Source organism: Patella vulgata, chromosome 1 (genome assembly GCF_932274485.2).
Source record: "Patella vulgata chromosome 1, xgPatVulg1.2, whole genome shotgun sequence".
NCBI lineage: Eukaryota > Metazoa > Mollusca > Gastropoda > Patellidae > Patella > Patella vulgata.
In genome coordinates this window covers 33,427,571-33,449,748 of record NC_065879.2, presented here as the reverse complement: position 1 = coordinate 33,449,748, position 22,178 = coordinate 33,427,571, and the positions used below count along the sequence as shown (strand labels likewise).

The 22,178-nt window shown below is 36.1% G+C and overlaps 3 protein-coding genes across 6 annotated transcripts; 2 read left to right on the top strand and 1 right to left on the bottom strand.

Moving 5' to 3' along the window:
• Nucleotides 1-207: 207 nt before the first annotated feature.
• Nucleotides 208-21,757, bottom strand: LOC126812521 (26S proteasome non-ATPase regulatory subunit 5). 4 transcript variants are annotated; one of them, XM_050538956.2, is made up of 9 exons: nucleotides 7,790-7,917; nucleotides 6,984-7,180; nucleotides 6,089-6,233; nucleotides 5,665-5,797; nucleotides 4,303-4,397; nucleotides 3,187-3,439; nucleotides 2,265-2,453; nucleotides 1,513-1,622; nucleotides 208-702 (listed from the first exon to the last, which is right to left on the bottom strand). In XM_050538956.2, the coding sequence occupies exons 2-9, from the start codon at nucleotides 7,160-7,162 to the stop codon at nucleotides 298-300; spliced, it is 1,509 nt and encodes a 502-aa protein (XP_050394913.1). In that variant the 5' UTR covers nucleotides 7,163-7,180; nucleotides 7,790-7,917; the 3' UTR covers nucleotides 208-297. The 4 variants fall into 4 exon arrangements, with proteins under 4 accessions (XP_050394913.1, XP_050394933.1, XP_050394924.1 ...); XM_050538976.2 differs by lacking the exons at nucleotides 6,984-7,180; nucleotides 7,790-7,917 and adding an exon at nucleotides 21,612-21,757; XM_050538967.2 differs by lacking the exon at nucleotides 6,984-7,180 and having other exon boundaries at nucleotides 7,790-7,908.
• On the top strand, nucleotides 9,733-12,644 carry LOC126812512 (uncharacterized). The gene has a single exon (XM_050538939.2). The coding sequence runs from the start codon at nucleotides 9,798-9,800 to the stop codon at nucleotides 12,537-12,539; it is 2,742 nt and encodes a 913-aa protein (XP_050394896.1). The 5' UTR covers nucleotides 9,733-9,797; the 3' UTR covers nucleotides 12,540-12,644.
• Nucleotides 16,661-19,818, top strand: LOC126812520 (uncharacterized). Its single transcript, XM_050538945.1, has one exon. It carries the CDS (start codon nucleotides 16,761-16,763, stop codon nucleotides 19,443-19,445), a length of 2,685 nt encoding a protein of 894 aa, XP_050394902.1. The 5' UTR covers nucleotides 16,661-16,760; the 3' UTR covers nucleotides 19,446-19,818.
• Nucleotides 21,758-22,178: the final 421 nt, after the last annotated feature.

Sequence of the window (22,178 nt, the reverse complement as noted above, 5' to 3'; positions counted from 1 at the left end):
ATTGTGACCTGTAGAGTGTCCATAAACAAATTGTGGACGTCCGGACGGACAGGGGCGATGACAATATACGTCCACATGAAAATGTGGGCGTATAAAAAGGGTCTAAATGTCAACACAGATTGTGCATACATTACAAGTTATCCAATTGAATTTACGCATAATTTTGAGAGACCTATTTTAGAAACAATATCAAAGACATTCACAGTAGAGGGTTAAAATTATGTTTTTTAATGTTGTAAAACTTTAACAGTAACAATAATGTTTACATCACAAGAGAAATTCATGTGTTGATAATATTTATGAGCCACCATCACCATCCATAGCAACTTCTGCTTGAGCACGGACGAAATAAGCTCCTTGTTGATAATACTCAAATAACTTCACATAATATGGACGACCAAATATTTCCGTAGTTGTGGGTGAGTTGACAAGAGTTTGTATAACAAGATACTTGGAATCTCGACCTTCTTTACTTGTTTCTGTTGATCGGTCCAATAAAAATTCCATAAAACCAGGTAAATTGTTCATTATTTTCTGTGCCCATGGTAATGTGGCAAGAGTTCTCATAACATTATAACCAGAGCATCGGATTTCATCAAAAGGCCGCTGACACAAAGACCAGATAAATTGAAAAGGATCCGCCATTAATGTATTAAACCATTTTTCTGTGAGACTTAACAATTCTTCAGTTTGTTCATCTTCCTGTAAAATCAAAATACAAGTATTAGAAAATATGATCATTTGAGGAATTTTGAATACCCACGAAACTACAATACTGTTCATGTTGAATCTCTAAAAGGAATATCAGTCCAAAAATAGTTAATCAATTCTGTTCATTATTTACAAAGATATGATGATCAAAATGTTGACTTGATGCATTCACAAGTTATTTTGAAGTACATGTATTAAGGGAAATAACTCCACAGATAACTGACTAATCGTTGGTTATATAGGTTTGTTCTAATGTGACTTTGGTAATTGTATCCTGCTCCTCGTGGGCATTTTTATGCAATAAAAATTTATCTTATCTTATCATTCAAATTCAAACCTGTCTGAGATATAAGTTTACATCACATTGATGGCGCACTCAGAAAATTGTCAAAAAAATTCCCAAAGATTGCTTTGGACAAAGAACACAATCAAAAGAAATAATTCATAATAACAGCTTGATTTTGTGGGTTGTCATTATAAATATATAATTAAACATATAAATATGAATATTTTCATCCCATCTAAATCCCAATGTTCAGAGTTATAATCATTTGAAAATTGTTCCACATTGCCCTTTGTTGGCTTTGGCTGCCTTTTATCAGACTGGAGAATTGATGAAACACACCTGCCTTGGTTTTTGAGAAGCACACCCGTCAATTGTTTGGTCAGACATTTTTAAGCCCGTTGGAAAAGGTGCCTAAGATAATATTTCATGGTTTCCTTTTCTTGAAATGTTTTGTACTCATATATAACATTTTGTTATCATTACATACATTCTATATTCATTTATGATACATGTACCTTTAAAGTAAGTAAAGATACTAAGGAATCCAATGCTCTTAATTGGAATTCAACTTTTGTATCTTTAATAATGCTTCCCAATACTCGAACTCCATTATCCATCAGACTGCCTGAAACAATAATACAAATAATTTCATTGAGATTTGGATATTAAAATCTGCTGTTCCATATGGCATTCTGGACTGTTTCCAAAGGGTATTATCACTATCAGTCTTGTTACACTTGATGCACATACAATGTTTTGAATGTATCTTGTTTATCAAGGATAGGGAGGGCCTAAAATACAGGCTAAGGATCTTAAATTGGTGCATAATTGTAGAAAGTTTGCATTCTTTATGCTAAAAAGCTAAATTTTAATATGGGGACTTACATTCCCAACACACAGGAGCTAAATTAGGTTGATCTGATGCGTTATCAGCATTAGTCAAGGAACAGAATGTAATTGAGTAAATTTTCATTTCAAAGTCAGTTTGTTTACTAATTTTAGTATCATTTTTGGTATAAACTATTAAATCTGGACACTTGTTCTATCCATGGATCTCAAAATTTAAATGTAGGCAGATTCACAAAAGAAATTTGTTAAATCAATGCTTTTCATTTATTAGCCTAATCAAGAGGGCCTGGTCATTTTAAGAATCACTACTATTGGAGAGAACTTATATAGGCCTTTGCCTGTTGTTCAATCCATTTCAGTTTATTGAATAAAATATTGTTTAGATTAATCACTAATATTATGAAAATTATAGTTTTACCTAATTTTTCTAAGGTTTGTTTTCCTTCAACTGTACTTCCTAGAAATCCAAGTGTGTCAATGGCAACATTTTTCTGGCCAACATCATTACTACTCAAATTGTTAAAAACAACATTGACAAATGCTGGGAATTTTTGACACACTTCCTTTGGATGATGTTTAGACATACCACCAAAAAATTTCACCAAGCCTGAAAAAAAAAAGATTATTTACTTTAAAAGTTTAAATATGATATGACAATCACAAAATAAATACATGTACGGTAATAAGTAAAAATAAAACAATATTTTGGCAATATTAATATTAAATGTTCAATACTGATGGCAAAAACCCTTAGAACTTTGTCCTGTAGTTCGGCCACAGAAACCAAATCAGAGTTGGGGTGGGCGATTAATAATTGTATGGACTTCACAAGCTTTAACAGTCAAATGAGAAAGATAACTCTGAAAAATATGATCTTATAACCAATGTCATCTCAAGTTTCATAAATTTGTCCATACACAAGAGAAGAATTCTTGCATTCAAAACATTCTGAGTTCCTGTGGGCACATTAATTTCCTTTGTGCACACATAGCCAAAGGTGTTTGCAAGCACACACATGCACAGTTTAGATGAGAGAATCCACCAAAATTCCATTACTGATAAACTTCAGTCAAATTATGACTGAAAAGATAACTCTGCAAGCTTTCAATGAACCATATTGAACTATCCCACAAATATTCTACCAAGAACACTGTTCTGTATTGCATTTACAGAATTTCCTAAGTTTGTTGAACATAAATGAAGAAATGTGTGCATGTACAGCTGGATGCTTAAATACTTTTTGGATAGTAAAGGACAAAAATAGTCTCATTTAACATTATTATAATTAAATTACTTCTACAGTGATTTCTGGATACATGCAACTTAAACTGATACTGTACCTGGCAGAAGTAAACCAGCCAATGCATCTGTTTCTGTGGCTTTCATTAATTCCTCTAATTTAATTATAACCCCAGCTTGATCTAGATAAACTAGACCATGCTGTACTTGAGCTAAATCAGACAACATTTCAATAGCATTTAACTGAAGCAAGATGTCATTTTTAAAAATTTCATTTGTTAACTGTTTCAAAAGTCCACTTTCTTCTGACATTTGTAAACCCTCCTGAGATTGTCGACTGATATCAATTATTATCTGTAAGTAAATAATAAATCTAATTATTTAACTTCCATGGTTCAACTTTTAAATAAAGACCAATGTCCACATTTTAAAAAAAAAAAGTTACTAACAGTTATTAACAGTGTGATTGCCCTCGTCACTGAGAACTTAACAATGACTTTACTGGACTGGTTGTGCACAGTTTTTGAGATTTCCTTTTTAAACCTTGCTGAGATTGTTTGTCCGATAATAAATACACCACCGATCGCAAAACAAAACATGGAAATATTGAAAATACCAATTTTATGGAATTAAAAAATGTGGCTTTTATAATGCTTGGGTCATTACAACTCCTACAGTTCTATGGGTGATGCAATGTTATGCCAAGGTTGACACCTGAACACCCAGAACAAGCCATGCATTAAATCAAGAGAGCAACAGCACCAGAACCACTGTACTGGACAAGAATCCCATAAGAAGTCATCCAGAAGTTTTTCTCTCCAAACACCAAAGTTGCATGGTGTGTATGTGTGGTTGCTAGAGGTGGACACACATGATACTGACTTTTGATTATTACCCCTTGGGCCTATCTATATTTCACTGTAAAGTATAGTTGTTAGGCCTCCCTGGATTGTTGATTTTCTTATGTCAACAGTGAGTAGGGCAATGTATTGCTAACCTGGAGGTCCCTGCTTCAATCCCGCAGTTGGCTGAGATTTTCCATCCAGTGGTATCCCCTAGGATGGAGGGCTGGCAAGGAACAGTATCTAGTCGTTAGGAAGGGGTGTTGCGCGAAAACAAACCCTTGACTGTTAGAATTTGATATAAGACTTCATTAGCCTGATAGAGCAGAAAAGTAGGATGTTAAACCCTATTTCATTTCATAGTCTCAGTATTACCTGATACACTCTAAATCTAACTATATCGTTTTTCTCCATAACTTCTTTCAACATACTTTGGTTGTATAAACTTATAGCTCCATTTTGTGTTTTTCCTAAAATATAATAATATGCTATAATATTTCTATTACAACCAAATGTCTCAATACTAGGGTGACCCACCATAAATAAATATCTCCAAATATTTCGACAATTACGCCACAATATTTATATATATGCCAAGCCTCAAATCAGTTTCACACAATTTTAGTCACTAAATAAACGATCATGTTGTACTTAATAAGCTATGACCATTAATCATCTATAAATAAAAGACTGAAAACTGGTTCCATGTGTCGTCCATAACATCCAGACACTTTTGAGTAAAAGATAGGTTACGTGCCCTTGTTTTGAAATTAGTCTCGCTTAACCAGTCTATCGACCATTCTACATCTGATTGACAGGTCGGGATAATCAAGACTACTTTTTTACGAAACATAACAGAAAGCTAGAACAAGAAATTGAATTTAGAAATAAGCACTTTAGACAACTCAACAATTGTTTTAAGAAACTTGTAAAAGTAAAATGAAACTACTGCTAATATCATGTTCCTGCTAAAGAAAGTGATTCAGAGATAGTATTTGTACTAAACCAAAAGAAGCCGCTCTTAAGGTACAGTTAATGATAAAGCAATTTAAAAAATAAAACAAACGTAATTTCTAAAGCTGCTGTAATAACCAAGAAGCTCAATTTTACTGCTATTCAAAATCGTCAACAATAGATTTTTTACGGCTGTAATAGTTGATATATTTGTAGAGAATTGCACGTGCCATGGCTATTTATCAACTCAAAGAGAGTGCGGGGTAGTCAGAAATCAGTTTGAGACACGCAACTGAAGCGTGCACATTTAGCCGTGTCGAGACCAACTTTCTGTAGAGTGCACGGGTCACCCTATCAATACTTGAATAATTGTCTGTATGCATATATTGTTCAAGAAAATATCCAATTTCTATCTTCATGATTTGCAGTAGAAACATCCAACAAACTTCATTTAATTTCTTTGTGATATTGTTACTTTGCATAAGTTCTGATCGACTGATTGATTCTATTTTTTATATATTATTGTGTTCTGAGACCGTAGACCATATTAAAGCCACTTCTGTCAAAGTTTCACAAAAATGAATTTGATACCAAGTTATGTTATGCATTGAGAAAATTTCACTTCGGTAGTGAGCATTTGGTCTCTTTACTCAGTTTAGTTGTAAATCCACAGGTAAATTGTGTTAGATAATTAAAGGCGGTTCATTTAAGGTCAGCATTTAAACATTATTTCTTAAAATAGTATGGTAATCGCATTACAAGAGGAATAGACTCAATTCATACCTAAAATTGTTAAAATATCACCAGCTATCTTGGCCACAGCAAGATTTTCATTTCCGAGCTGAGATATTATCTTCGGTAAGATATCCAACCATCCAATCAATCGGTTAGGTTCTGTCTTGGCTACTCGTAACAACTTTTAAAAAGCAACATAAAAACATTGTTAAATATATAAAGAATGCAGAGCTGTATTGGTAATCAATTACGATAATAGACAATTGATTGATTATCATGCTTTCAGATAAAATAAATTTTGTGATGTGAACAGACTACCTTTTTATGCTCAGGGATACATATCTTTAATATGTCCTTATACATGATAACCAATATATGCAATATGACAACTGTTCCAAACGAGTGTGGCTAGTCATTAGCAATCTTCCCATTAAAACTCATGTTTAAGTTCTTGTATTCCAATTAAATTTACCTGTGTTAGGCATAAACAATTTACATCAGGTGCTGGGTGAGATAGACCATTTTCAATTTCTTCCTTGAAGTTGTCACAGATTTCTGATGGAGGTAAACCAGATAATAATCGTTCTATTGTTTCACAAACTAATTTTTGTTGTTCTCTGAAAGAGTGGAAAAATATTACTAGCAATGTTAATGTAGATATAACTGTACATTTTGAATTTGTTGTCCACTATACGTGCCTGAACAAAGTAAAGTGTAAACTAGTTATCAACTTTTGTCTCTTCAGATTTTATGATCAGAATATCATTTATGGTACCATCTATAAGATCTAGCTTGTTGGATTACCGTGTAGTAAACTTCCAGCCAGAGTCTATTGCCAAAAATCACATTTCATCTGTTTTATGTTTCGCCAGCACTGTCAGTCAAATCAGTGCATTTTTATGTATGAAGTGACTTCAAGTGTAACTGTAAGCTTATTTAATAAGCCCCTGGCCCCGAGTTCATGAAGCATTCTCAATCTTCAAGTTAAAAATTTACTCAAAATTGTTTGCCTTATTTTAACTAAGATATAGCCCCTTAAGTTATAAAACTGGTGTTGTTTTAATGTAGGCCTATCAAATACATTAATAAGAAACAATGTGCAATTTTTTGTGTTTCTGAATCAAAGATATTTCTTATAAACAGTGATTGAAAGTTGAGTAAATTCTTAACTTAACTCTGAGAATGCTTTGTGAAACCGGGGCCAGGTTCAAGTTCAAGATGATGGCTTTATGACTATCAGTATCACGTTAGATGACAACGTTTAAAAATGTCTATGATATGATCATATGGATCCTCCATATTATTACCACTAAGATCTAGCCTAATTGAAATTACTACGATAGAATAATCTTGGCTTTATAGCTTACACGTTTGTTGTATCTAAATACGTAAAAAGTTGAGAAAAGTTTGGAATTTCAGAGCTGACATCTCTGAGAGTTGATGGATGGATTGTATACAGCACGGCTTTCAGTTCTTCTAAATCGTTCAATGGATCAGAAGATATAGTCAAGCGTTGAAGAATTTCACAAACGGTTCCAGTTGTCATTTTCGATAATACACTTCTCTAGTTATAAATTGATAAGGTGAAGTTAAAAAATTTTAAATTTTCAAAATTTGCCAATTCATAAAAGATGGTTAGAGTTATTTCCCATCTGCGATCTTTCGTAAATGAGGCACTTTAATCGGAGAACGCTAGATCCAATCTGTTTTACAGAGAATTATGAGTCTCGTATAATACCTCTGTCATAGATGACTGCCTTAACACGTGCTGTCACAGCACGCGGTGTGAATCATTGGCTGAATGACGCGTGCATTGTTTACATAAGACATAACTGCTTCGGAGAGAATGCTGCATTTTAGTCATTTTAATACCCATTTACACTATATTTTTACCTACAAATACGTCAAACGCCTTTATTTATTTTTCCAATATATACAAAAAATGTTTTAGAATTTAATTTGTCGCAGGAAAAAAGTTAATATTCCTAGCTCATTAAGCCGCATCAATGTCATCCTTATCAGTGATTGTCGCGGCCAAGCAAATATTCACTGCGGATCAGTGTGCGCTAGATCGGCGACGGTCCTGCACCTTTTAGTACATATGACGTCATATGTGGATTAGGACCTGCAGATTTCGTCAAAGTCTCGAGATGTAAACAGGACTAGCACTAACCCTAACACTGGACCAAGCCTAACCCTCACACTAACTCTAACGCACAGTACACATAATGACATCATATGTGTAGGACCGTCTCCGATCTAGCGTTCCCCGCTTTATAATCAAGGCCACTAAATCTAGCCTTGGTTATCAGGACAGAAAGAATAGGGACTGTAACAACCCCATTCGGCAAACCTCGACAGATTCGGGTACTCTGGATGTAGGGTTAGATCCATTGACGTCAATGGTTAGATCTATTTGATAAGGCCAACTTGGTGAGTTACCCCCAAGTCCAGTCGAATATATCAGTCGATGGCTGTTTAAAATTTGGGAATTCGCACTTGTTCAAATATCGTTTATCATCGTTTTTATTTTCCCCCATTTTTAAATTTGATTACATGTATTAAAATTAAAACTGTAATGCGATTTTTCTTCAATCCTAAAAACAATTCATACATACCCTTTGCGACTAAGGTCATCAACTAGGGTTACAGATCAACGACTGCCTGCATGATGAGGTCATTGACTGAAATAAATGGCAGTAGCCTACTGTAAATTATGGTGGCTGATTGGTATCATGTCGTGATGTCGTGGTGTCGCCCTTCATAAGGCGACAATCCGACATCACGACATTATAACCCGACACCACGACAACCCGACATCACGACTTCACAACATTTTTAACCCGACATTACGACATTTTCACCCGACACCACGACATTAAGAATGTTGTAATGTAGCGTAAAAATGTCGTATTGTTGCGTAAAAATGTTGTGATGTCGTGATATTGGGTTGTCGACTTTATTATGTTAAAGCAGCCATGAATAATAGAGTGCTGCCCTTGCCGATGTCAAGTCAGCCCTCGCCATCTCATCCTTCACAAAGAAAACTTACCCTTCACTATAACTGCGAATTAAGCTGACCCTCACTACCAAATTCTCTGGATGACCATAACTCGAGCTTTCGATAAATAAAATGAATTGAATATAGTCTATTTTTAGTAACCCATTTCTTTGCTCAAAATAAAAATGTTTTTATCTCTTCTAAAGTATGTAATCATGAATGTGCCAGAAAATAACAAGTAGATTTAAAGAGCCATAGAAACCTACTTTCCAGTGATGTATGACACAATAACCCCACCCCCACCACTCTCTTTAATTCAGCCAGTGAAGGCTACCAAACTTGTATCAATTTTAATTTTAAAAAGTATATATGCATTCCGCCGAAAATATAATAAATACATTTCAAGAGAGGATTAACTTTACTTTTCAGTATAGATATACAGAATTTTGGATTAAGCCCCGCATTTTTATTTCAAATACCCCCCCCCCCCCCCCCTTTTCACTTTTCAAGGCAAGTAAATATAAATGAGCCAGAAAATGATTTATAGATTTGAAGAGAGAGAGAGAGAGAGAGAGAAAGAGAGAGGGGGGGGGGTTAACGTTCACTGGACACAAACTAGGTCATTTCGGGACTAACACATGGTTCAATATTATTCCAATAATTCGATTGCGCGTATTGGTCTTTAGCAGTGGGAGGAAAACGGAGGACCCGGAGAAAACCCACGAGATTGGACAGGCGACATTACTCCTTGTCACGTACAACCGACGAATCGAAACCACGCCAAACTATTAAAAGAAGATTTTAGCATAATCAAAACAGCTTGCAGGGACGTTATTTAGTGAACTGACTGGTTAATCGTGAACAATTTGGTAATGTCTAAAAATATCCACAAGAAATATCGACCCATACTGCACACAGAGATCCACCTCCTTCTCTTCATACTTCGCGGGGCTATTAGTAGTCACACAGTCTATCGAACAAGCCAGATTAAGGACTGGTTAACCGCGAACAATGAAGTCATATCTAAAGATAGTTTTTCTTGCACAACCCATAGAAATGGCATACATTTTCAAAAATAGACTCGTAGACTGATATAAAAACAAGACAACTTAAACGAATAGTCAGTATACCCACTATAAAGCCATTAGAAAACAACTCACAAGAGTGTTTGTACTTTAAAATGGTGCGTAAAATTTATAGAGGCGGTGTCTCTACCGGTAATACTCTGCGCGTCAGCAACTCTCGTTTCCTTCAACAGTATGCTTCGGAGGCGGGTATAACCTGCAGTGTTTCTGATGTTCCAGACGAAACCAAAATCAAAGAGGCGAAATTTCTTGATCAGAATGGAGTGTTTTACTCACTCAACAAAAAGGGACGCTGGCTGCTACCCGATTTAATTAAAGAAGAAATAGCCACAGGTTTAAGTGAATGTGAATGTAAGGTGTCATTACTTGAACTGCATAAACTGAACAAACCGAATAATTGCGTGGGGTATTTTGTTAACAAGGGACACACAAGACGTGTCTTGCCGAACAAAACCACCTACTTAAATAGAAAGAGTGTCGTTAAAGTTAATGATCGGCCAAAGAAGCGTCATAACAGAAACATTTACAGACGGGGTGGTAACCATGATGATATCATACACCCGGAAAAAGATGGACCTTCTGTAGAGTACCATGTTGTTTATCCAGGATCCTTAGGAAGTGCAATTTCGGATCCACGAACCTTATTAACCGAGTATTCAAAGAATAATACATGGGATCAAGCTTCCAAGAACAGAGGAAAAAAACAACGCCGACTTCTTAAGACAACAGAAAACGAAATCAATTCGGTGGAAAGTGATTTAGATTTTATACAAAATGTTTGCGAAGTAGACGAAAAAGCATCAGGGGAAGTTTACAAAAACTGTGGAACAGCGTCTAAATTATCTGACTACTTTCAGCGAGCTCGCCGTGCTGGTAACGGAACTTCGACTAAAAAGAAATCCAAAAGAAAGCACAACAATAGTCAAAATGCTGTTGTTTCTTCAAATCCAGAACACAAAACAAAGCATCTAAAACTGTTGCATGAGGAATATTTGTCGAAACAGACTACTATAGATGTAGAGGACATAGAACCTAATTATACAGAAAAAACATTAACCGAATCATTGGTAATTCCAGTAGATGTAATTCTTCCGAAGCACGAAGTTGGAAGCAGTTATCTTGAAAACAAATTTGCCAATACTATTTGCTTTGCCGAATGTCACCCAAGAAAGTTTACAATTGATATCACAGAAAATATTAAGAAGCAGTTCAAGCATTCCCATAACTTCAAAAGAACAGTCTTACAGAAATTTGACCTAACATCCTTTGTAGTTTTTGCTTTTAAGAAGAACTATGATAACCATCATGATGTCTACAGGGTTCATTTGAATATGGCTACCCATATATCAACAGTACGCATCGAAACTTTATTCGATATGATGTTAACCGATATGGACGATGTACTGAATCGCTGTTTCGTGTATTTTGATACCTTGCCACCAGAGTCATTCCTTTTGAAAGACGTAGTAGAAATTAAGTGTACCCCATCTGTTGATTTTGATAACATCCGACCTTATGTTCAAATGAAGTCGAATTCCATTTTCCCCGAGACTTTGGTATTTACAAAAACAACAGTTGCGAACACATACGCTGTTGACTTTGAATGGGTACTGGCAAACGACTCAGAAGAACGCTGCTGTAATATATGTTTTGAAAATATATCCACGCAATCCTGCATTTCGTCAACTTCCCTCCTTTCCTGTGGTCACGTGTTCTGTGATGGCTGCTGGCGAGAACATCTGCTTAATAATTTTAGAGCTGGCCTCCAGAAATGCCTGTGTCCAGAATACGACTGTGATAAAGATGTTGACGTTTGGACCATGGTCACCTTGGTAAATATTAGAGACATTAAAAGGAGACAGACCAGGAAAATTACCGATAATATTGATAATTCTTCTCCAACTCTAAAGTGGTGTCCCAACAAAAGATGTGGTAGAATCTTACAAAACCTTAACAGCGCTGATGACTCCGGGATGGCGGTGGTGTGTAAATGTGGGAGAGATGTTTGCTTTAGTTGTACTAGAGAGGCTCACTGGCCAGCTTCCTGTGAACAATTTGCTTTCTATTTTAATAAACTGAATGCTTTTGGACATGATGTATTGTCATACAACGACACAGTGCCTGCTATCCAGGTGTATGGTAAACATTGTCCCAAATGCAACAAATTCATCGAAAAGAACGGAGGGTGTCCCAGTATGGTTTGTGTTTGTGGAGCCCAATTTTGTTGGTCGTGTGTAAAATTATGGAGTGACCATACCTCGAGAGACAATTGTTATGTAAAGAAGGATTCTGAAGGAACAATGAAAAAAATAATCCGACATATTGAAAGAGAAGTTACTGGAGTTTTAAATCCTGCAGAAAGTAAGCTTTACCATATGGCTTTAGCTAACCGAACAGAAAGACAACACCAGAAAATTAAACACCTCCAATTAAAAGTAGATGAGTATAAATGCCGCGTTAAATGTTGGATGGCGAAGAATAATATGTCGAACTGTGATCTTGGTTTAAAGAACCCCAACAATTCAATTGATGACTTTTTAAAAGCTATGATAAATTTGAAAATTGAACTTAATTATGTATCAGAATTTTGTTTCGTCATACTCGACAGCGAACGAGACAAAAAGAGTGGGATTATTCAAAGTATTCGCTTTGCTGCAGTTCGATTGCAAGCATTAAGCGAACGTTTTTATGATTTATTATGTAATGACAATTTTTCCCATCTGAAAACTGTATCTAAATTAATCTCTTTGAGAGAAACTGCGACTTCTTCCATAATGACCGTTTCCGCTCTTGTTTGTAAATACAGACGAGTAATTAAGAAAAATTCTAATGTGTAAATGAGGGAAAATATATATATTTGACAATGTTTAATGTTTTATCTGCCATGTTTTTATTTATATGTACTTATAAAGTTTACATTGAATTTTATAAATATTTGTTTGATTTTATTTGCATGTTCTCTGTATACACACCGGTTTCAAATTAAAACCCCAATACAACTACAGTAGCAGGAAGCATGAGCGTCACACATGGGGGGGGGGGGTAGACCCTAACTCCTATTTATTTACAACAATTATAAGGGTTAGTTAAGATTCTATCTGTATAAAACCTGTACATATCACAATATGGTTTACATTTCTAAAATAAAACACAGAGAGAATCATCCTTGAAACATGTGTGAAGTGAAAAGTAACTGTGTTCCATAAAATTGTGTCTAGTTAACTTTTTCTGTTACTTATCAGATTGAATCGCATGTAGGTACCCGAAAACATTATCGCCTAAACCAAATATTTATCGCCCGCTCAGCCAGCCACGTAACCATAATACTTTGCACGCAGTGGGCCAATCAGTAAACGAGTTGTGTAGACAGCATGGCCACATGGTGTTTGTTTATATTTTTTAGGGGTTTTAAAATAGGGTTAGGGTTAGTGTTGTGGACCCCCCCAATATATATTTCACGGCTACGCCTCTGGCAGGAAGATACCCCTCGACTCATTCCATACACAGGATATGTAATCTCAAGTTGGCGCACGTTTTCGTTCACGAGTCTGCTTCGAAGTTAGATATTGGTTACATGCTCTAGATAACCGCACTACACTACTATTTATGCATACCCCTCCTATAGAATGATGGGCCTCCAAAAACTGAAGAGTTCTTATATCAACAACGAACTGAACATTCGTGAATTATTCAACTCACAAGAGTAGATGTAGGTCTTGAAGGGAACACACATACAATGCATTTCAGTCTGACTTGTCTGACTTTCGATGGCAATTTACAGTCAGCAGTGCCAGACCATCTTTTAGAGCAGAAATGTTTATATACGAAGTTAAGCCGCATATAAATGGGGTTTAAAGATGGACTCCCAGAAAAGTATTTATCGTGTGGTTATTTCCAATAAAAGTATGGTAATTTTGGTTTTTATGGAAAGTAGAGATATCCAATCTTACTAGAAAAATACTGGATTCCCCGAAAAACATTCATGGAGCGCATACAGTACAAAAATGTAAGGGTTCCCCTAATCAACAGCCCGACGATTAGGAATTTCTACCCGCGTGATCTCAAAGGTTACACGCGAACATTTAGCGCTTGATGTACAAGTTGATAAATTATATGAAGAGTTAGACGTGCAACACTTTCTGAGATAAAAATGACGGAAAAAGACGCGGGTAGTGGATAATCCGAGAATTTAATTAGGATTCGATATGTGTAATAAATAGTAAGCGATTAAAGACAACATCGTCTTATGTATGCAATGAATTCTCCTCTGACTTCCAAGAGAGGTAAGTCACGTGACGTAAACCTGACCTGGTTTGATCTAATTTTTATAGCAGGACCTTCCTTCGCAATTACAATGTTTGAGAAGGATTTGAAGCAAAGTTATGACAAATTAATTAGTTTGAATATTTTTTTAGTCCATACCATTAAATCACCCAGTTTTTACGCGGGAACCCATCTTTAACATTAATTTCTATTTTTCTGCACCGACTGGGCTGATGAATACGGACGTATGCCACACAGTGGGCTATGTGTGTGTGGGGGGGGGGGGGGATTTTGACCGCACAGCAGCGCCACAATCTACTCTTATTTGGAATCCACGGTGTTTCGTCCCATCCTGAACGACTAGATGTTATTACTGACCAGCTTCCTCCTGGCTTTAAGCCAGAGCCTTATTAACTGAGCACGAGTCCGAAGAACTGGTCAAAAGGATCATCAATGTCAGCCATTAAAGAAAAGCAAAACCTAGTTTTATTTGAATTCCTGATACTTTTTTATTTCATAGCTTGTGTATATAAGGTATCACATTTCTGATTGTTTTACTGATGGCTGCTATATTTTGACGGTATGGTTTACTCCAGCCTTTGTGTTCTCGAATTAAAATAGACCCATGAAGTTCCTCACAGCTACATTTAACTGTATTCGAAATAGTGCAATCTACGCGACCAATTCGGTTGCGTGCATTTTTTGGGGGATGGTGTTTTTTCTTAATTTTTAAAGTAGACTAGGTGATTTTCATTATAAAAAAAAACGCAAAAGGATTATATTTTCATGCACGTCCGATATTCGAACGTTTGCCCCCCGTTTCAAGAATAGCACTAAAAGATGGTGGAGTAGCTAATGGTGTTCAATTCAGGAATTTACAGTGAAGTATCTGAAGCTGAAAACCTATAATCTTCTGAACACTGCTTGCTTTCCACCATTCTTCAACTACAGTTTATCAGCTGACATTAATACACAACCCATTGTTTATCGCTAAATTCTAAAATCTCGAATTCATATCCACCCAAGAACGCGATGTAGGATTCATACAATATAATAGTAAATACCTGTGTCCCCTTTGTCCTCAGCTAAGCAGCTTATCGCCGATTACTTACAGGTTACATGTATTCCCAAAGTTCATTTGGCACAATTCATACATATAAAAGTTCATTTGGCACAATTCATGCATTTCTTAGTTACGTCTCTCAAGATTAACCACTGATCAACTGGTATTGAAGTGTATTATAGGGACTTGCGGGCTGTTTTCATGGTTTATCAAGTAATTAAATTTTTGGGTAAAAATAAAAATGTCGATTTAAACAAATTTGCTGTGCTGCGACTACAGATAGAACATATAATGTTAAGATAATATATGAGATTGTCCCATCTTTAAACAGAATAACAGATCAACTCCAATTCAACACGTTATCTTCATCAAACCACTGGCGAACTTTTAAGTTGATCTCAATGAGAGATAAAGAGACATGTACAATTGGTAATGACAATATATTGTCACCCACATTTGGACATGCAAAAATGTCATTGCCTACAGAACATTAAGAGCATACTGATTTGTTTTTGTTCTTTTAAATTTAACATTCTCTTTCTTGTGTTACTAAAACAATCTGGTCCTTTTATAGATTGGCCCTCATAATGTACGTTAATGCGCCAATGAACGAATGGGTGAATGAATGAATGGCTTTATTGCATCAAACATCTGGTGACGTTTACGAGACAAATTACAGGTTATCACAATAGTATATTAATACATGCATGAATTAATAGAAACAAGTATCACATTAAATAAAGTCTAAAACAAATATCACAGACACAGAAATGATTAATAAGTAAGACGGATGGGGGCACATTCAAAATATTTTGAAATCAACTTGTCATATATAGCTACTGCTATACAGTTGTTTCTAGCAGACGACACGGCTATGGATCGTGGTGAATATATATATATATATATATATCTATGTAATGTATAGCTGCTGATTATTGTCGTACTATCCCATACGATCATGTTCTACAAAACAAGTGATCCACATGTCAACACATACAGTTGTCCCTAGCAGACGACACGGCTATTGATGGTGGTGTATATAAATATAATATATATATAAGAGAGAGAGAGGGAGAGGTTTAACGTCCACTAGACACAAAATAGGTCATTTCGGGACTAAGACATGGTTCAATTTTATTTCAATAATTCACTTTCGCGTACGTAGCAGGGGTCTTTAGCAGTGGGAGGAGACCGGAGAAAACCCATAAGGTTGGACAGGCGACCCAAATCATTGTCACGAACAACCGCGGATTCGAAACCATGCCAGTTGCCTCAATGACAGACCATATGATATAGCGCGCATGCGTGATAACAATTCGGCCATCCAATCCTATATCTATATGTAATGTAGTTACATATGGTAATATATAATCTATAGTATGTAAACCCCAACTAAAGCAGGGGATAAGAGACGATACAATATCGAATAATAACACCACAACCCAGATCATTGATTAGTAAACATGACCAATTGCAATATATTGTGAAATCCGGGTCAGGTATAAAATTAGATATATTCTTGCTCTACCAGTCCCTTGGTATTAGAACATGCTAATGCAAGACTGGATCAACGAGACTAAACTAATTTCACGTGTCTTGCAATAATATTTCACCACCAATGGACATATCACATATATTTGAACGGTAGTACTTAAGGCGTGAATGAAAGGCACATTCATAACAACCGTGAAAAAAGCTATTAAGAATACCGTTGCGTTTGAAAATATATAAAATGGTGCGTAAAGTTCTTAAAGGTGGTGTTTCCACAGGAAATACTGTACGATCAAATCCATCCAGACATTATGCATCTCAATCAGGAATAACGTTTTTGACATCAGAGACCACCAGTGCTCATATAAAACAAGAGTTTGAGGAAGCAAATTTCCTGGGCTTCGATGGAATCTTCTATTCTCTAAATAAGAAAGGAAGATGGTTACTTCCAGAATTAATCAAAGAAGAAATAGAGACCAGTTTAACGAAGCTAAAGTGCAGTGTTGCCTTAATCGAATCACACAAACTTAACAAAGAAAACAATTGCCTTGGATATTATACTAATAAAGGTAGGACAAAGACAGTAATCCCAAAGAAAGGTAAATATATAAATAGACCGAACGAAAAGAAATTAAATGGTGCTCAAAATAAAACCGAGAGCAAAAAGCGCAGAAGATTAAGGGGAAATAACTCTGGCCAAGAAGAGCAGACGACAGTCGATGCAGACGTTCCTTTGCTTGTGTACGACGTTGTTTATCCATGCCCAGCACACAGTTCTATTGTCTCAAATCCAAAATTCATAAAAAACGAATCTGACCATAGTTTAATAAAACACAAAATTAAACACTGCAGAAACCAACGAAGGTTTCTGGAGGACATTACCTCAGTGGAAGATGAATTAGAGTTCATCCAGGACGTGTCTGATGCTGATGATGCAGTTTCTTATGAAGACGAAATATACATGAACACCGGAACGAGGTCCGAAATCTGTGATTTCCTTACACACTCTCTTGATCGGAACGTTAACATTGATAAATCCAAGCAACGAAAATTACGAAGTGGGCTTAAATGCCAAAAGAAAACTAATGATGAGGGACGATTGAAACATTTGAAGCGTAGGCCTATACGTGTAGAATATACCCCTAATTTATCTGTATTTGATGCCGAAAATGAATCCATAGAAATCAACATACCCAATTTACCAAGCCCAGAATATATCCCTGTCGATATCATTCTTCCGAAACATCAGGTTGAAAGCTGCTACCTCTTGGAACACTTTCCAAAAGTTGTCTTTGCGGAATGCAGTCCTAGAAAATTTATAATTGACATTACCGAAGGCATCAAAGAACAACTCAAACATACCAAACCTTTTAAAAGAACAATCTTACAAAAATTTGACTTAACGTCTTTCGTAGTTTTTGCGTTTAAGAAAATCTATGATGACCATCATGATATCTACAGCGTCCATTTGAACATCCCAACCCATACCTCAACAGTGCGCATCGAAACTTTATTCGACATGATGTTAACCGATATGGATGATGTACTGAACCGCTGTGTCCTTTATTTTGAAACCATGTCACCAGAGTCATTCCACACAAAAGACATCTTAGATTTAACCTACACCCCCCTTGTCCAATATGATATTATTCGACCTTTTGTTCAGAAGACAGTCAACTGTGTTTATCCAGAATCTATGGTTCTTACAGAAAGGTCTTACGATGTTGATGCTGTTGATTTTGAATGGATAATGATAGATGATGACCAAGAAGAACGCTGCTGTAACATATGCTTTGAAGATATATCTTCGAACTCCACACTTTCATCTACATCACTTCGCTGCTGCGGTCATTGGTTCTGCGATGGTTGTTGGAGAGAACACCTTCTTAACAATTTTAGAGCTGGCCTCCAGAAATGCTTGTGTCCCGAATATGACTGTGATAAAGAAGTGGATGATTGGACCATGGTCACCTTAGTAAATATTAGAGATATAAAACGAAGACAAACAAGAAATATCACGGTTAACTTGACTACTTCAAACTCCTCTAAGTGGTGCCCCAACAAAAGATGTGGGCGAATCATACAAAACCTTAGCTGCTCTGGTTCAACCATTCTCTGTAAATGTGGAATTGAAGTTTGTTTTAATTGCATGAGAGAAGGACATTGGCCTGCTACGTGTGAACAGTTTTCGACATATGAAAGAAAATTAAGGGCTTACAACGGCATCGACTGTACCACTATACCTGTTGTGAGGGTAAGAGGGAAACATTGTCCGCAATGCAATAATTTTATTGTGAAGAACGGTGGCTGTCCAAATATGATGTGCATCTGTGGCACATGTTTCTGTTGGTCCTGTGGTAGGAAATCTAGTGAGCATAGAATGTACTGTAAACCAAGTGGTCGAAATCTCGGCACGGTTTTGCGGGACGTGCGTCATATTGAGAGAGAGCTTGCAGGGGCTGAACCAAAGAGTAATATGTATATGATGGCTGTAAAATGTCGAATGTACAGACGCCCATCACATATAAAGGGATTTAAAAAGAAATCAGAACAGTTTAAATCACGTATAAAGAGCTGGTTAAAAAAGCAAAATAACGAAACTTTAGGCATGAATTCTATTGATGATCTGTTTACTGATATTGTAAACATTAAAACTGAACTGAATTTTGTATCAGAATTTTGCTTCGTTGCTGCAGCTTGTGAAGAGAATAAGAACATATTAAAATGCTTTCAACGCGCGGCCTCACGATTACAAACATTAGGCGATAACATAAGCGACTCTTTAGTTATTAGCATTTCCCCCGATTTTAGGAAGATGCTTTCTGAATTAATGTCCCTTAGAGACAGGTCGAGGACAGCCATCTTATCTGTGGTTACTTTAATGTCCAGAATACAGAGAAATAGCGTAAGTGCACAGCAGCACTGAATTCTACCGGTATTTAAACACTCCAAAAATTGAATTGGATACTTTTTAGCATGAGCATGATAATTATTGTTAGCCTGAATTTTGAAACAAAATGACTGTATCTTTTTTTGTGTGCTATGGCGTTGTTGACTGGAATACATCTTTTATAATCTAATGTCTAAAACAAATAACAATAATGTACATGCAGATCCACAAGGGGACTGACTGCTATGTAGATACGAATTGGATTGGATACTTTCCATGTTTGCCCATGATAATTAGTGTTAACTTAAATTTACTAAAAATTACTTCACCGTTTTGTGTGTGAATAGTTGAACTGCTTCTTATCGCATTCCAGGATGTCTCCGTAATAAAAATGGATATTATATGAAAAGTCGTTTTACGCAATATCTGCAGTTAATGTAGACGTATATTGTTGCCATCTACCCCTGTCTGTCTGTTCGTCCACGCAAGCCCGTATACTTTCTATCTTAGTTTCTGTAACTTCGTATATCCAGTCGAGCTCCATTCAGATTTAGAAGTTTATACAAAGTACAACAAATCTATGTAAAGTCTTTACATGAGAAATGATATCAGTTGCTTTAGAAGGAGAAAGCATACTCTCCCGGGTATAGCGACCAGCGAACACCACCCTCGATTAATTTATTTCTGTTTTCAAGACCAGTGTCCATGGATAATATAATATATCCAACTACATGCCCATCATTACTTTAGTAATCTCCTGAAGATCGCCCGTAATATTTAAACTCTTAGTCCACTAAACCATGAAGTATTTTAATATTTTCCTAATGTCTGCATTACAAATTTTAAGTATCTCTAGACTTAAAATTGACAAAAAGATATGGACCAACTGTGGTGTTAAAAGTACAAACGCGACCACCAGCTGATTTGCTCATGACTTAAGATCTTGTTCAAGAAAAGCCTTTACTGAAAAGCTACCACCACCTGCTCAAATTGTTTCCGCCGACCCTGTGGTTTTCTAGGGAACTTCTATTTCGTTGAAGATTAAGGTGTTCTTGGCGAGAGTCCAGCGGCGTTTATGATCAAATATCGCATTTCTAATTGCTTGAAAAAGACACGACGAATTCCTTCATACATATGAATCAAAAACGGCTGTTAAATTTCAACGGTACACTGTAAATAATATTAAAATTTGTGTATTTTTACCGTAAATTGACTGGCAGAAAATTGCCAGTAAAATGACTGTATTTTAACACTGACTTGTAAATTTACACCTAAGTGGTAGACTTACGTTTACAAACAGCATGTAAATTTACAGTGAGTGTAAAATAATTTCGGTGTAAATTTGCATTGTTCTTGTAAATAGAAAATGGGATAAATTTACATTCAAATTTTTAAAGGGAATGTGTTTGTTCCCACTCGGCTGAGGGGTCCAAGGTTCGATCCTGGTGAACACATACAGTTTTGCGGACCTTTCAGCCGAACATGCAAAACATCATTCGATAATGGAAAGAAATTAAATAAAATGGGGTTTAACGTTCTACTGTTCTGCTTCTTACAATGGAGAGAGTAGGAGGCATGACACGAAGCAAAATGTCTCACACAACCCTATGTATGACATATCACTGTCTCCATACGACAGTTAGGTGCATTCAGGTTTTGAATGACCTATTTCTCTAGGTTGAAATCGACTAATCAGACTGACATAACAGTAAATATTTTGCACGAATTTCGGTATGTGGTCGAAGGGGAATAACCGATTTGAACACTACTTGACAGTAAATTTAAAATTTGTTGTAAAAATACTATTTCAAATGGCATTTCTGTTAATATACAGCTCAAATAATGTAAACTGACATATGGTTGGATTTCTACATTACGTTTGGTGTAATCTTATATGTCGCCAAAGAGGGAATAGCCGATGTAGCCACTGTTTGACACTTAAAGTTCTAAAGAGATGTAGACTTACACGTTTACTGCAAATTGTACACAAATCCCGTATTTAAACAAACACAATGTATAACAAAAAAAAGTTCAGACAATCCTATCAACTGTTTCGAATGTACATGTATATGTAATTCGAACAATACGGGAAAAATATAGATTGTAATTTGGAATTGGGTGGGGGTGGGCAAGGAATTTATCCCTACCTTGAACTTTAAAGTTGTCTCCCAATGGTCGATGTTTTATTTTTCTTTAACTTACATGAACATTCTCTTTCTTGTGTTACTAAAAACAACCTGGTCCTTTTCTAGATGGACCCTCAAAATGTAGAAATGGAATTTTTGGCACGTCAGCTCCAACCGGACTTGCGCCAAACTTGGCGACGTCTACCCCATTTCATTTCATTTTGTCACGTATAGCTACTGATTATTGTAGTAGTAGGCCTTCCAGTGATTCATATGTCAACACCCTCTGAATATCAGAGACACGCTATAGCTGCGGAGACGTACGTTGTCAACACATACTGAGTTGTCTCTAGCAGACGACACGGTTATTGATCGTGGTGAATACACCTAACTATCTATGTTATGACTATGTTATATACATGTAGTATGTAAACCTCAGCCTATATATTATAAAAAGACATAAGAGACGTTACAATATCATTGATTAGTATTTTCCGGCGTGGTTTCCACTTGTCAGTGGTGCAGGACGGAGAGCCTGACAAGGAGAGTTGTCTACTCGTTCCGATGGGACGAAAAGCCGAGGTCCTATGTACACATTGGCGTGCACGTAAAAGATCCCTTGGCAGTTGGAATTCGATATAAA